This window comes from Trichoderma harzianum, assembly GCF_003025095.1.
Source record: "Trichoderma harzianum CBS 226.95 unplaced genomic scaffold M431scaffold_2, whole genome shotgun sequence".
In the NCBI taxonomy this organism is placed as follows: domain Eukaryota; kingdom Fungi; phylum Ascomycota; class Sordariomycetes; order Hypocreales; family Hypocreaceae; genus Trichoderma; species Trichoderma harzianum.
The window spans coordinates 367,944-383,103 of NW_020209250.1; the positions used below are offsets into that span (position 1 = coordinate 367,944).

Consider the following 15,160-nt stretch of genomic DNA (forward strand, 5'->3'; position numbering starts at 1 on the left):
AGGCAGAATTACTTTGTTAGATTCTCCATATGATCTTATGCTTACGCGTTTAGTATCAACCGTACATACTCATTTGCGGGTGCTTTAAGCCATACGCACCATGGGCAACTGTTTCTCAACTAGTCAGAGGCGCTGTGGTCTTTGCTATTTTGATCTCGATGAAGAATCAGCATCTCTGAAGGAACCATTTGTGCAAAGGAGTTACACTTGGCGCGAATCATCCCACATTCACGATGAGGAGCGAACAGAGTCCCTCGACGAGCAATTACCGTCTCCACTTCCTGAAACCTGGCGCGAGTACCTTAGAATCGAAATCCGGACAAAACTTGAGGTATTCCGCGCATCTCGCGAGCGGGGTTGTCGCGGCTGCGATGCTATTGTAAAAGCTATAGCATCGGCGTGCCAAGATGATGATGTGGTTTTGGACGATAAATCGTGGACGGAAGACGTGCACGTAACTTGGACAATGCCTTCAGGGCGGGATAAGGGGATGAGCAATCTTAAGTTGGATGTTACTGTGAATGTTAGCAGTCGAGAAGCTGAGGGTCATGGTACAGAGGATTACCGTCTATGGATCATCCTAATCGACATTGACAGACTGAATGGGCATGAGAAGGAAGAAAGCGGTAAGTCGAACAATTTATTCCTACCATACATTTTGAAGATTTTAACAATGCATAGATCATGTATTTGCGTATAGATCTTCAGTTTTGTTTAACAACACTGGAGCAGAAACGTCTTTGAACAGAATCAGCAATTGGCTCAATAAGTGCAGCTCCTTGCATGACTCTTGCAAATCTGCATCGGTCGCACAACTGCCCAAACGAGTACTAGAAATGACGCCAGGGCCACAAAATAACATCAATGTTCGCTTGGTTGAGGATTTGGGTGGGTGCGAGAGATATGTATGTCTTAGCCATCGATGGGGAGCATCAACACATTTATGCCGGACGACGATTGAGAGCCTGCCTGCGCATCTTGAGGCAATTCCCTGGGATCGCCTACCCAAGACTTTCCAAGATGCCGCTAAAGTTGCCGTTTGGCTTGGAATCAAATACTTGTGGATTGATTCGCTGTGCATCATTCAAGACAGTAGCGATGATTGGAAGGTTCAGGCAGCTCAAATGTGCGAGATTTACTCTGGCGCGTATGTCACCCTTGCAGCGGCATGGTCTGCTGATAGCGATGTTGGTCTGTTTCGCGAAAGTGCTTCTTTCAAAGTCCAACCTGCTACGCATCTCGGGCCCCAAGCCGCATCTTACCTCGTTCGCAGAGTCCCAGAACACACCACTTGGGACGTTGCTGGTGTGCTACAGATGACACCAGAGCTGCCTCTTCTCAGCAGAGCGTGGGTCTATCAGGAGCGTCTTTTGTCTCCAAGAATCGTCTATTTTACACGATATGAACTCGCATTTGAATGCGCAAGCGGCAAGAGGGACAAAACCTGCGAGTGCGAACATATCCCAGGAGGAATATGGGGAGGCGGTAGTAATGGCGCAGGTGGTGGGAGCGGCGAGTATACCAATGAGCGCAAGCTGTACCACTTTGAAGGCCTCCGCGCATCGAATCTCGACCAAATCAGGAAATACTGGCACCAGATTGTGGAAGAATATTCTGGACTGCGCATCTCATTTACATCAGATCGTCTTCCTGCTCTGTCTGGCGTCGCGCGACAGTACGGAACAGCCCACTCAGCTGATCTCGGCCGATATGTCGCAGGAATGTGGGAAAACTGTTTCCCTTCTGAGCTGCTATGGTACTGTGCCTCTCGGAAAATTCACGATCGCCCAGATTCTTATTGCGGCCCAACATGGTCTTGGGTTTCTACTGGAAATATTGCCAGCTACGCGACGGCTTGCCCCAGAACGTACCCGGACGATCTAGAGATCATCAGTATCAATTTCAATCTAGATGGCCCAGATAAATATGCGTCTATTTCCGAGGCTACTATGGAAGTCAGAGGCTATCTTGCTCCTGGAACTTTAGTCGAGGTGCATAACGCTCCTTCAGACACAACGAGTATCCACTTCAAAGGCATGAGTGGGAATTCTCTGACCTTTCATTACGATTATCCTCTGCATCGACCAGGCCCTCAACATATTCCATTCGGAAGTCGGATATACTGTATGAAAACAGGTTTTGTATGGGGAGGGAATCACATTTGCATGCTGCTACAATTAGTGAATGCGGAGGAGAATGTTTATGAAAGGATTGGTCTCGCAACGAATGTGAGTAGATCCGATCTTGATAGCTGGTTCGATGGTTTTGGAAATAAGCGAACGGTCAAGCTTTCGTGAATCGGGACAATATTGGTCACAAAGTCAATGGTAGGTATCTAGTGCTCCAAATTAGGCCCTCAAATGTCTACCTATGCCGCCGTCGAAGTATACTTGATGTTGAAAGATTGGGTCTGTTTGGTTACATAGTCGTCAGGGTTGTTCGCATCTCCAAAAATCTTCAATGCTCGCAGCAGTACGGCATAATTTCCTTCTGGTAATATTGTTCCCTCTTGCGTTATGCCATTGAAAGCGACTTGGTTGATGTTTGTGTTGAGCCACTGCACGGGATACCCATGAAAGCTACCGGCTACATCGACTCCCAGAACTTTTGTGGTTTTGGCTGGTGTGCTGCCAAGAGGGATAATATCCGCTCTCAGCAGTGGAATACCGGAATCAGCCTCAATCCCAAGTGCAGGATAGTCGACAGATGATGATGACGAAGGCTGACTAGCCCCCAGTGTAGGATGAGGTATTGTCCATGTGTCGTTGTCGGGCGCCGACTGCGGGAAGCGACCCGAGGTGTGGTAAATGAAACTATAGTTGGGATCTATGCTCTGAGCGTTTGCAAGGCTCCCGGCTACCCCGAGATATGGGATGACAAGATGTTCACCAGTAGAACCATCCAAGGTAATGTATCCACCATAGACGGGGAGGTTGGCCGCAGTGAGCCCTTGGGGAAGAGTCACTTTGACCGTCACCTTGGTCGATCCACCTGCTGGAACTGTGATTTTGGCCTCAGAAAAAGCAAGAGTCGCTGCGATATCGCTTGAGTTTGAAGATCGTGACGGGTTGGACTGCCCAGTTTTGTAAGTATCCCTAGACCTAGAGGGCGTGTGACCGATTGAGTATGTAACAGCTTGCTTAGCCCCATTCTTGATTGTAAAATCCGTACTGTTGACAAAGTGATCTGTATCGTTGAAAGAGAAGCTCGATACGCTTAAAGAGGTGGTTGCGTGAACCGCATCATAGGCCTGCGCCAAACCGGCACCTTGTTGAGCTACAGGCGCAAGGTCATCATAAAATGTCCCCTGATACGAGTCATAGTATTTCGTCTGCTTTGCCGTAGATGAGACCAGGCCCATGAGAGTCTTGGGATCTTTGATCGAGCGAGCTTGCATAATCAAGGCATAAATTGAAGCCATGATGGGTGCTGCCATGGAGGTGCCAGAGTCGACGTAATATCCTCCCTGGTTCAACGGATAAGTGGAAAGAATCGAGCCTCCTGGAGTCGAGATGTGTGGATCTAGATCTGCCTCCCATGTTGGACCCCAGCTTGAGAAATCATCTACATAGCCGCCAATGGAATCGTTTGGATAATATCCCGCAGCAGGGTTGGCAGACTGAGGCTCAACAAGTGTCGCAAATACTTCTGTGCCGTTCCCCAAGAGATCTCGCCATTCCGCAGCCTGCTGTAGGGCAACCATCCCGGCACCGAGAGTACTAGGAGAGGTGCTGACACTGTATATGCTATTAATAGAGGGTTAGCATGCTATCAACAACAGTTTTAAAAAGATATTCCGTACTTGTCTAAGTCATCATCAGAGTTATAGAACATGATATATGTCGCATTATTCTTTGAAAGGTTCTCCGCGATAGTTGGGTCCCCACAGTCATCCAGCTCGACGAGGACGATTTTATTACTCAGGTCTGCCGGTGCGTTATCATTGAGCGGGCTGCAGGCGCTCCAGGTGCCATCTGTAGTCACATTGGGAGTCACAACCCAGAATGGCAGAGTGATGTTGGGAAATGCGGGAGTTCCAGGAATCCAGGCAAAGGAGGTCAAGTTATCGGTAGAAATTTCCAAGCTGGTGAACCCTTCGGTCCCTAGTAAGGGCGTCATGGTGTTCTCTATGGATCCCACATTCATGACTCCTTTGCCGGCGGCGGGAGTAGCTGCGGTGAAAACCATTGGGCCATTGTTACCGTTTGCAATAACACAGGGCACACCAGCGTCGATTATCCGGGAAACCGTGATTGCGAGCGGATCTTCTTTCCAGCCAGAGATGGTTCCAACGGAAAGAGAGATAACATCCGATCCATCCTCATATGCCTGGTTGAAACCGGCCATCAGAACGTCGTTGGAGGAACTACCGGCACAGTCCAAGGCCTTGTACATGCCTATCGTTGCGCCATACGCAGCACCAATGAAGCCCAGAGGATTCTTTTGGGCGGCAATAATGCCAGAGACATGCGTTCCATGGCCAAGGCAGTCCATGGGGTAGGGACCAGGCATGGGCGTGTTGGTGCCGTTGAACGCATCCCCAATCAGGTCCATTCCGTAGCTGACAATGCACCCAGGACCGAAGCAGCCTCCCAAGACAGGGTGATTATAGTCAACTCCAGAATCGACAATGCCGATACGAATGCCTTTGCCGGTATAACCTTCTGCGTGTAGCTTGTCCACTTGGGTCATAACATGTGGCGCATATGAATCAGTGTCGTTTGCTGCCGTTGCTCTAGAAACATGCTCTGATAGGCCGTTCAAGCTGGTGAAATGGCTGTTTCTCACCCTAGGTTTGCCGCTTCCGAGGTCCTGGAAGTGACGGACAGGCCACACATTCTTCACTGAAGTAAGGGATGCGATTTTGGTGGATGCGGAATGAGGATCTAAATCGACCGCGTCCAGTTGGATGGAAGCTCCTTTAAACAAAGAATACGATAGGCTCATCCGCTTAGAAGCCGGAAGTCCACGAGTGTGAAGGTCGCTGAATAGCGATGCTTCATTCTCCTATATATCGTGGCCAATCGAGTTAGACCGATAACCTCTGGTGGTTGGTCGCCCACGCCTCCAAAATTGGACTTACATGACCGTCTTCATACTCGATAATGTAGGCGCCAGGAACATACTCCCAACCGCCTCCAGTCTGACTCTCGTCAACTGCTCCATGGGCTACAGTAACAGATCGAGCCCCGTCTACAAGAAGTAGGCCCAAAATGGGCAACAAACGGAGATACGCGACCATTTCGATCTCCAAAAGAGGGTTTAAATGGTTTCGCTTGTGGCAGACAGCAGAAACACAGCTACTGTTCTTGTGCAAACCCATTCGTCTATTTTATATCTACGCTCAATACCTCCTTGACGATCACTTGCGCCTGCCAAGTTGGGAACGTCTCATCCGATTTTCTCTCCGCATGCTGGCATGGTCAAGCTGACGAGCTTCCAATTTCGACAAAGAGTGGGCACAGAGTCTATCCTACCCTAGTTTATTCAGTAAGGAACCGTTGTTGGCATTTGCAACGGCTATTATGATGCCCACTGATTGGAAGGGCAATACAACAAGCTTATAATGGCGGCTTTGTAGCTTAACGTCTTATTTCTCTATAATGTTTATATAGGTACTAAGAGAGAATACCTGTACGCAGGCGTATAACTGCCTGGCTAATAACCTGAACTGAGGTCGCTGATGATGATCCATGTGGGATGGCGCTAAAAGCAGTACCTGCGTTATTGGATTGTTGACATATTATTTCGTATTACTGACTGGGGCAACAATGCAACGAAATTTCCCATAGAAAACAAAGAAAAAGAAAAAGAAATACATCAGTAATTATAATGGTAAATATACTACAATTTTTTTAGAGATGAATAAATCTCACAGTATTCGGGTTCAAATGGGTTTGCGATGCATTCATTATACTGAAATACCATCTTCTCTTTGCTATGGTATGTTCTTTGCAGGACTCAGATTTCAGGCACAATCCAACGAAACAAAGAGCTGCCTTTTTGGGCAACTTGATCAAGAAAATGTCGCATTACTCCCTGTTTTCGCATGCCGCATTACCGTGATGATGGGATGTGATGTTGTTGATGGAGCACAAAAACCAAGATGATCGGCAAGATGAAAAACAGTTTGATCAGGCGTTTCCAGTTTCTCTGCCAATAATTAGTTGTCAATGGCCACCTAGATCGTAATGAATAGTTACGGTCTTAACTCCTAACGTTTCTGCGATTATCTGGTCTGCAGCTTGAGATACAAGCGTAGGGTACTTTGCGCTGTCAGCTTAGGCGCTACTCGGAGTCTGCTTATCTCTCTGACTGCTAAGCTCCTTAGTTGAACAATCTTTTGATCTTCTTAGCGAACTGCATCTATGGTGTAGACTGTACGGCACTTATTGAAAGCAAGTAGGAGAAGATGTCATACAATATAGTTTATTGAAGCGTATTGGGTATAAGGAACCACGGGGGCTCCTGTAGTCCTGCCACGATACTTCTGTATGATATTGAAAGAGAAGCTGTAGGAAGAAAGCAGTAGAATTACGATAACTAATAGAGAGGTTGTTCATTGTTAAGGTCTCAAAAGGGGAGCGCTGGTCAGAAGCCTAGGAGGGAGATGCAGCTATAATGGATTATATCTGTCCTCCTCAAAGGCAAAGCCATTTACACTGGACTCGAGCATGATATAGTAGTCGCAAAAATATTAATTGTATTCATCAGTAAAGTCTCGAACATTATCCCAAGCTCAAGGTCCATCGCCGAGTCCGCAGAATCTCTAGCCAATCTGTCTGACCCTTCTTCTGCAATCGCTCTTCCCAAATAACTCGAAGAATCTCTTCTACAGCGGCTATGTTCATCATCTTGTTTGCTTCCCTAATACTCTTCAGCCTTGCTGCGCATAATGCCATCTCCACCTCGGAGTTGAGTTCAGCGCCAGCCAAAAACAGAACCGGAGTCAAAGCAGAGATCACCGCGCTGCTTGGAGTTATTCTAGAAAGAACGCCTAAGATCTGTGACGCCAAATGTGGTAAACAATACGATCGACTTGGATAACGCCGATAGAGTAGGATTAATGCGGTAAGACGATGACATTCAGAAAGCGCGATCAAATCTAGACGGGTGTTGAAGTCTAAGGCCGATGCAGTTGTATGATCGTACTGCCAGTTAGAAAGGTCAGTCTCAAGCTTGAGAAATGCTGGCGCTTCCATGTCAATGAGTTCGGAATCTCGACTGGGCAGGCGTCTCAGCTGAGTAATGGTGCTGAACAAATCCTTGGACAAGCCAAGCAGACAGTCGACACCCTGAGGCGCGCTTCCGTATTGATGAAATTGTGAGGAGCCTGTAGATTTTGTTACGACTTCCTGCTCCGGAAAGTCTTGCGTTCGTGGTACCGAAAGAGTCGCGGCGCAGTCACTGAAAGGACCGCTTCTCTTTGACAAATCTGCTTGCGTCTCTGGGTCTAACACATCCTCCATGATGAGAGACATTACATCATAATATAGGAAGTGTCTATGAACACATTCAGCCTCCCATGCACTCCACGCTTTCGTTGCGGTTGTTGGATAGGTTTGAAGTAATTGCCGTACACAATTGACCCGCTGCATCCATCTCATACTTCGACCTCCTGTTTGAGATTCCAACCCAATCAATAGCAAGAGGACTACAACAACTTCAAGTTTGCATTCTTCCCATCCCGAGCTCTTGGGGCATGTCGTATGTTCTGTAACGAACTCACGCGCCAGCTGCTGGCGGCGAATGGCCACGGAATTAAGCTCCTGAATCTTTTCTGATCCATGAACCGACTTTGCAAGATGAGCTGCAGAGCAAGCGATGATTGCATCCATGACACCGCTATAATGGAATGCCATAGGAATATACAGTGATATAAAGAAATTCGATGGCGATTGGACGAGGGTTACTTGAGGGATGAACGTATATGTATAGTAGGATAACAAATGCCGCTCACGAGAAGCTTCAGTAGGGCTGAGCTGACGCGCAAATATAGTTTCGGCGGCCAAACTTCTTGGTACGCTTCCATTTCCAATTGTAGTTCTCGATGCTGCAAGATATTCATCTGCTACTGAACTAACATTGGCGTTGTTGTTCCGTGTACTCAGTGCCTCTGAATCTGAGCGGATTGAAGTGGCCCTATTCTGGTTCTTTAGAGATTTGTCTCCGCTGTTGAAATCTGGAATTTGAAGCTTCTCTGGCCATCGGCATTCTGCATTGACACGGGTACAAGTGCGACAAACAGGATGTTGGATATCGCAACGCTTCCGGCGAGCACGGCAGGTGAGGCAACCTTGGCGGCTTCGCGGGGCATAACGTCTCTGTCGTTGTCGCGGGATTGCCTCCTGCTCCGGAGTCCAAGTGTCTGACCGAAGAGCTGGAGGTGCGAAAGTGCTGGTATCAAGTGCTGGAACTGGGTGAGCCGCCGGGGAGGCTGTATTTTGCGGTAGTGGTAGAAATGCGTCACACTCAGACGGCAGATCTAAGCTCCCTTCAATATCGACCAGGTCGTAAAGGTCGGGGAGATCCATGTCTGTTGATTTCAGAGGCAGTGAACATTGATTCCGTATGAGCTGAGCCCAAGACAGCTTTCCGTGCCTTCGTAGTGAAGTAAAGACGGAGCAAGCATAGGGCGTCTAAGGCGTCTGCGGCGTGATACGGCTAAAGACTAGACGCCCCATACAGAGTATACGCATATTCAGCCGTAGCTTACTCGTTCTTAGTCCATGACTCGCCACTGTCACAGCGGCAATGCTGAACCCCGCGCCCCCACAGTCTAAAGCCTCTTCCTACGTCAACTCCGCCAAAGCCGTTTCTTGTATTCAAGGATGAGATGTGGCATAGTTGTGTATGTCTAGATACTGACTCCTTATAGCTACTCTATCAAGCTATATGCAAGTGAAAATTTGAGCTATCTTTTACATAAAGAGGAAGAAATAGTTAATTTTACAGAGGAGTTGTAAGTGGTCGAGCCAGATGTTGTCCAGATGTCGAACTATTGTTTACCCAGGCTACTGGCCCATACTCTGAGATACAAAATGTCGTCGATCTTACAGATTTTATGATACATGATGGGTTTTAGTCTGTTCGTCCGCTATCAGATATTCGTGCCATTTATTTCAGGACACAGAACAGACTGCTTCCCTCTAGCAGCGAGCTTTTCCGTGCTGGCTTTGTCAACCTTTAAGACGACCCAATCCTCCATCCGTTTTGCCTCCAGCTTTTCATAGAATTTAAGTGCTCTCTTGTTATCCAAAAGGCAGACCCAGTCCATTTTAATACAGCCTGCTGCTTCCGCTGCAGATGCCATGGTCTCAATCAGGATTTGTGCATAGCCTAGACGCCGATATTCCGATACAACATACAATTCCTCCAAACAGACACCCGGCGCGGCCATCCATGTTGAGTAATTATGATAATAAATCAACAGCCCAGCAGGATGTTCGTCCGGGGAAAAGATGAGCAGCGCCCATGCAAACCGAGTGCCTGTTTCTGTCCTTGATTCTGAGGGCGGCCCGAAGTGCAGTGTCTTGGCGAGACTGTCCTCAGTTGCGGCTACCTTAGCCCCAGGGGCCTGTTCTTCTGCTGCTTCCCGAATAAATCGCAAAATGAGGGAAACGTCTGGAAAATCAGCCTTAAAGTCTTCAATCTGTCAAGGATATAAAGTACCTTCGAGACGAGCGTACCTGACTAACGGCAGGGAAGGCATAGTGATAGATTTCCTAGAAGAGTATAGCTCCTAGATCACAAACGATGGAGAATGAAACTGAGAATATATACCGACAAGGTCGTATTAGTGCATGGGTAGTTACTACTCTGTTTGGGTGTGAAGTTGTCGAGTACGCCCTACTTGCTGTTGAGTTGTCAAACAAGGGCTCGGAGTGGAGAATATATGTTGATCTAAAGAGGGAAAAGGTTAGCTTCTGTCGCTCTGCAGGCAAATTGTACGCCAATGGCATGACTAGACGCCTTTGTTTATAGTGACTGCGTGGACTGACACCGTGCACGATTCACACTCGGCGCCAGCGCTGATATCCAAGCAGTTGATATTTAGGAAGCAATACCGTAAACCCAAGTATGCTATTCCAGTTCTAGCAATATTTTCAAGTTGGTGGTTCTCTTCAATCATTGGACTTGCTGTTGGGCTAGATCTTACACAATTGCTCATACTAGCAAGCTCTAGACTGGCCATGAAATGCTTAATGTCTGGGGGGATCTTACTTTCATGGGAGTAGGATTACAGAGCATGCCAAGACTACACCGGTGCATAGGTATCCCAGTAATAAATGTCCTGGGCCAACAACTACATATCCCCAACGTTTAACATTTTACAAATACGGTTTAAGATACGAGTCCCAAATCGGCATGTTCAGACCGGGGCCGCCGTACACGCCACACACGGGCTTGATAGAAGAGCGTATAGTGCGAAGAGATTCCACTCATTTTCCTAGTCGCCACAGTCGTAAAAAGACAAGCACAGGGATTTCACAAGATTAAACCATATGGAACCCTAGACTCGCTTTTATTCCGTGACTTTATATCTGCTAGAAAAGTGGTCGTATCATTCACTTCACACATATGAACATCAAAAGTTTGGAACTCAGCCACCGAACAACGCAAACCAACCACCCCGTCCTGATTTAAATCGATCTAATATGAACGAAACTCATCTCGACTGCAAAGAGAGCCCTAACTATGCTGGCTCAAGCGAAAATGAAGTAGCAATGCCACCAAAAGATGGATATGATAATACAAAGGATGATTACGATACCGGCGTCACGGCTTGGCTCCAAGTTCTCGGTTCTTTCTTCCTCTATTTCAATTCATGGTACGGTTCCATACCTGTTGTTGCATTGTCATGTCTTTGTCTTAGAATCACGAACTTTGACTCACAATTTCATGTCTAGGGGAATTATTAACGCTTTTGGAGTGTTCGAAACGTACTATGAACAACAAATTCTATCGCACATGTCACCATCGGCGATTGCCTGGATCGGGTCCATTCAATCAGCCCTGCTCATGGTAGTCGGCGTAATCAGTGGTCCGCTCTTTGATGCAGGATATTTCTACGCCCTGTTACCAACTGGCACCTTTCTGGTTGTTCTAGGAACGATGATGACGAGCCTCTCGACGAAATATTATCAAATCATGCTGGCGCAGGGCATCTGTGTTGGAATAGGAGCTGGCTTCTTGTTCGTTCCGTCAGTTGCGATCTTGCCGCAATACTTCAAGAATAAACGAGCTCTAGCAAATGGCATCGCCGCATCTGGAAGCAGTATTGGAGGCGTCCTTTTCCCCATCATTTTTCATCAACTTGAAGTCCAGATAGGATTCCCCTGGGCAACCCGCATTATTGGCTTTCTCTCTCTTGCAACTTGCGCTATTTCCATTGGTGTAATGCGATTGCGTTTCCGAACCCAAGAGAAAAGGGCACTGCTGCAACTTTCTGCGTTCAAAGAAGCCCAATACTCGCTCTTTTGTCTAGCGTGTTTCTTAGGTTTCCTAGGCTTCTATAACTTCCTTGTTTATGTACAGCCTTACGCAATCGAGACTGGGATTGTGGATGTCAACCTTGGCTTCTATCTCATTGCCATCTTAAACGCTGCGTCAACATTTGGCCGGGTTGGCCCGAATTTTGTCGCGGATCACGCAGGGTCACTCAACGTGCTCTTTCCAGCATTGGCCATTACAGCTACCCTGGCCTATTGTTGGGCTGCTGTACACACCACATCGGGAATTATTGCGCTTTCTGCGCTATATGGATTCTTCTCAGGAGGGTTCGTATCCTTGATACCGGTAGTCTTGATAACGATCACTCAGGACCTCCGCAAACTTGGGACTCGATTGGGCATGTGCTTTGCGCTTGAGTCTATTGGGTTGCTAATAGGAACTCCAATCGGCGGGGCCATTATTAATAGTACTGGATCGTATCTTGGTGTTCAGATGTTTTGCGGCTCATGCCTTGCTGCCTGTGCTGTTCTGCTACTCAGCGTTCGATTGTTGCGGAGTGGACCGAACCTCATGTATAAGACATGATACTGAAGTCTTGAAAATATTGTATATAGCAGCTTCTCTCGAAATAGATATTATCTATATAGACTCACTTCTGCATTATATTACTAGAATATTTATCTTGGTGGAAGAAGCTTGGCTGGCGAGGCACACTGCCACACGGCATCTCTTATTTGGTCAGGTCGATCTCCGAAACGATGTCCCAATTATAACTCACCAAGCAATCACAAAGCAATCAGAGAAAATGGTTATATCGTACTCTGTTTCAAATCTTAGACTTGATCAGTATATATATAGCATTGATCTCCAACCTACCGTAATACTTGTGTCGCTGATTGTTTTATGGGTACAGCCACCATCTCGTTGAGTCTATCAGAAACTATTTATTTACCCGCGAAAACATAAGAGTTCGCCCATTGCGTAATACAATCATTCCTGAAATAACAGCTCACTCTGCGGCCCTCTGGGTTGCACCAGCTATTGGCTGCACCCACTCTACCCTCGAGCGAGTAAAAACCTCTGCATCGAATACTGAAGTAGAAATAATCTTGCCACTGTCATCCAAGGTCCCGGCTTTGATCACTTTATTGGGCCCGCAATTGGCGGACTCCCGCCATATCATACTACCGCAGTCGCCGCAAAAGTAGCTGTTGATGGTGTCGCCTGAATTAGCGACTTTACTGAAGATTTTTGGCGTACCGACAGTTACTTGGACTGCCGCTTTAGGGACAAGAAAGTTGACACTGTAGTTGCTGCCACTGATCTTGCGACAATCATCGCAATGGCAGAGGACCTATGATAGAGACTCAAAGAAACATTAGTTTGGCTCTTCCTGACCTTGACATGAAATCAAAGGGGATACTGACTTTCGCTATCGGCTCCGCATTGTAAGTGTAGCGAATCTTACCGCAGATGCAGCCACCGCTCTGGACAAGCATTTCTTCAAATGATAGTATAGGTGACACTATTTTATTTAATTAGTACGATCCGTGCAAGAAGCTTCAAGATATGAAAGTAGAGATACATTTGCAATATCAGTGTTTCTGATGAGCACTGAGGAACAATCTACCTATGACTCGACTTATCAGTATTTACGAGATCGTATGGTATATCATTTTTATATGTTGCTATTTCCCAGGAGCCCGAGCATACGAAAAAGTTTTATCAGCTCCCAATCAATATTCGATTGCCGTAGCTCAGGGGCGACGCGGGATCAAAGGAATAAGCAAAGCTTGAGAAGCTTAGAGAACCAATCTCATCAGATGTGTTTAGGGCGTGAAGAGCGTGTAGCGTATATAGCGTATCCAAGGGGCGCATCTTACCCCTTCTCTACTTGCGGGGTCGACCATATCAGCAACTAGGAGGCTCGAAAACGCGCCGGCCTCCAGAACTATTCTCAATTGGACATGTTTATAATGCAGAAGAAATTCCTTTAGTTCGGGAAGTTGTGACAGAAATTATTAAGTTTACCAAATTTATCATCTCAGTGAAGGTACGAGAAGTTATTGCGATATGTAGGCCTTCTCCTCTGATTTATTTTTGTGAGGTGGATTTGAACGAGAACGATGTGCCCACTGTTAAAACTTCATAATCTTAAACAAGATGCAGAGTTATTATCTGCTAACGTATGTACTTTTCGCGGTAATCCTGTTATCACTTCTCTCTTGCAATATGTCTATGATGACATTCCATAACTGTAGCAAATTGCTCCTAGTCTATACTAGTGGTGGAAGGATTGCGAACTAGTGTTGACTTACTACTGTACGAGACTCATTCCATGTCAGCTGACGGATAATCTTGACGAACCTAAGAATTCTTGGTATTAAAGGAAGCCATTCGCCTTGACTGGTTATACGAACTACTATTGTAGGGCAAGCTACAGCCCTACATAAGTACACAACTTCGTTCGCCATGGATCCTCCTCGTGGTCCCTTGATCCTGCACCTCGCTCTTATCCGCACTGGCACTGCGTCTATGGCCAAGGCCTACGAGATCCTTGGCTACAAAAATGTTTACCATGGGCTGACAATGTTGGACCGCAACCAAGATTGGGTCCTGCTGGAGAAAGCCGCCGATGCCACTTACCCTCAGGTGTTGAATCCTGGCAAAAAGCCTCCGCCGCCGTGGACGCGGTCCGACTGGGACCAATTGTTTGGAGAATGCGATGCCGTCACGGATTTGGGGTCCTTCTTTTCGCTGCAATTGCTTGAGGCGTACCCGGACGCCAAAGTTGTCCTTGTCGAGCGAGAGTATGACAGATGGTGGCGCAGCGTTGAAGATGTTGCTATTTACGCATTATGGAGCCTCCCAGCACGCATCTTTTCGTATATTGAGCCTATCACAGGGGTTAGGTCCGGTGATACTATCCGAAAAATGATGCTAGGCTTCTTTAACGCCCGAGATGTTCACCAACTCAGGAAGAACGCAAAAGAGAGGTATTTTGGACATTATCGTCAGATCCGCGAGCTGGTGCCGCCTGAGCGACTGCTTGAATATCGCCTCGGCGACGGATGGGGGCCTCTGTGCCAGTTTCTGGATCGAGAAGAGCCCAACGTCGAATTCCCTAGAACAAACGAGACAAAGGAAATTAGAAAAATCGCATGGGCTCGATTGTGGAAGTATACGGGAATGGCTGCAATCATTGTGGGAAAATATGCTATTGGCATCATGATTCTTGGTGCGGCTTTGTGGTTCGCGCGAGATCGCAGTCCAGATGGTTTTGCTTTTCTTTCCAAATATCTAAATCGAGAGCCTTGAGAGAGCTTTTTTCTATATCTATGGATCATAGGTACAGCAGCTTATATACAGCGCTAGTGTTTTGCATGGATGCATGTGGCTTATACGGAACTTGCCTATGGTCATCACTAATACATCGCCCAGGTGCTACGCAGATCCTCGCTTCATGCAGTAAATACTGTCCATCTGCACTATATTTCCTACCTTGCTAGACCTATACCATTGCGTTCTATTTCTCTGTGGATCTCGCCGGTTTCCCTGTCAATTACGTTGACGTCGCGACTGATAAGTAAGTCAAAGGAGCAACGTGCGCTTTCATCTATTGCAGAGTAGCCTGCATAATCGCCGGGAGTGGTCTTGGGATACACGTCTGGATCTCTGAAGTCTATACCACACGATAGCTGACTGC

The 15,160-nt window shown here is 47.0% G+C and overlaps 7 protein-coding genes across 7 annotated transcripts; 3 read left to right on the plus strand and 4 right to left on the minus strand.

Annotated features, from left to right (window-relative positions):
* Nucleotides 1–100: 100 nt before the first annotated feature.
* M431DRAFT_75933 (hypothetical protein) lies at nt 101–2,297 on the plus strand (the record flags this gene model as incomplete). Its single annotated transcript, XM_024922407.1, has 2 exons — nt 101–626; nt 682–2,297. 2 exons carry the CDS (start codon nt 101–103, stop codon nt 2,295–2,297), a joined length of 2,142 nt encoding a protein of 713 aa, XP_024778265.1.
* On the minus strand, nt 2,089–4,947 carry M431DRAFT_133093 (hypothetical protein; the record flags this gene model as incomplete). Its single annotated transcript, XM_024912497.1, has 2 exons — nt 2,089–3,746; nt 3,803–4,947. The coding sequence occupies 2 exons, from the start codon at nt 4,945–4,947 to the stop codon at nt 2,369–2,371; spliced, it is 2,523 nt and encodes an 840-aa protein (XP_024778266.1). The 3' UTR covers nt 2,089–2,368.
* A 1,740-nt stretch (nt 4,948–6,687) lies between these two features.
* M431DRAFT_503550 (hypothetical protein) lies at nt 6,688–8,587 on the minus strand. The gene has a single exon (XM_024918321.1). The coding sequence runs from the start codon at nt 8,532–8,534 to the stop codon at nt 6,729–6,731; it is 1,806 nt and encodes a 601-aa protein (XP_024778267.1). The 5' UTR covers nt 8,535–8,587; the 3' UTR covers nt 6,688–6,728.
* Nucleotides 8,588–8,955: 368 nt separating this feature from the next.
* M431DRAFT_133098 (hypothetical protein) lies at nt 8,956–9,740 on the minus strand. The gene is made up of 2 exons (XM_024912498.1): nt 9,673–9,740; nt 8,956–9,624 (listed from the first exon to the last, which is right to left on the minus strand). The coding sequence occupies exons 1-2, from the start codon at nt 9,710–9,712 to the stop codon at nt 9,101–9,103; spliced, it is 564 nt and encodes a 187-aa protein (XP_024778268.1). The 5' UTR covers nt 9,713–9,740; the 3' UTR covers nt 8,956–9,100.
* A 987-nt stretch (nt 9,741–10,727) lies between these two features.
* On the plus strand, nt 10,728–12,039 carry M431DRAFT_74383 (hypothetical protein; the record flags this gene model as incomplete). The annotated part of the gene is made up of 2 exons (XM_024922217.1): nt 10,728–10,831; nt 10,911–12,039. 2 exons carry the CDS (start codon nt 10,728–10,730, stop codon nt 12,037–12,039), a joined length of 1,233 nt encoding a protein of 410 aa, XP_024778269.1.
* A 280-nt stretch (nt 12,040–12,319) lies between these two features.
* Nucleotides 12,320–13,207, minus strand: M431DRAFT_105872 (hypothetical protein). Its single transcript, XM_024911599.1, has 3 exons — nt 13,040–13,207; nt 12,882–12,979; nt 12,320–12,808 (listed from the first exon to the last, which is right to left on the minus strand). The coding sequence occupies exons 2-3, from the start codon at nt 12,951–12,953 to the stop codon at nt 12,464–12,466; spliced, it is 417 nt and encodes a 138-aa protein (XP_024778270.1). The 5' UTR covers nt 12,954–12,979; nt 13,040–13,207; the 3' UTR covers nt 12,320–12,463.
* Nucleotides 13,208–13,752: 545 nt separating this feature from the next.
* On the plus strand, nt 13,753–14,937 carry M431DRAFT_503554 (hypothetical protein). The gene has a single exon (XM_024918322.1). It carries the CDS (start codon nt 13,927–13,929, stop codon nt 14,770–14,772), a length of 846 nt encoding a protein of 281 aa, XP_024778271.1. The 5' UTR covers nt 13,753–13,926; the 3' UTR covers nt 14,773–14,937.
* Nucleotides 14,938–15,160: the final 223 nt, after the last annotated feature.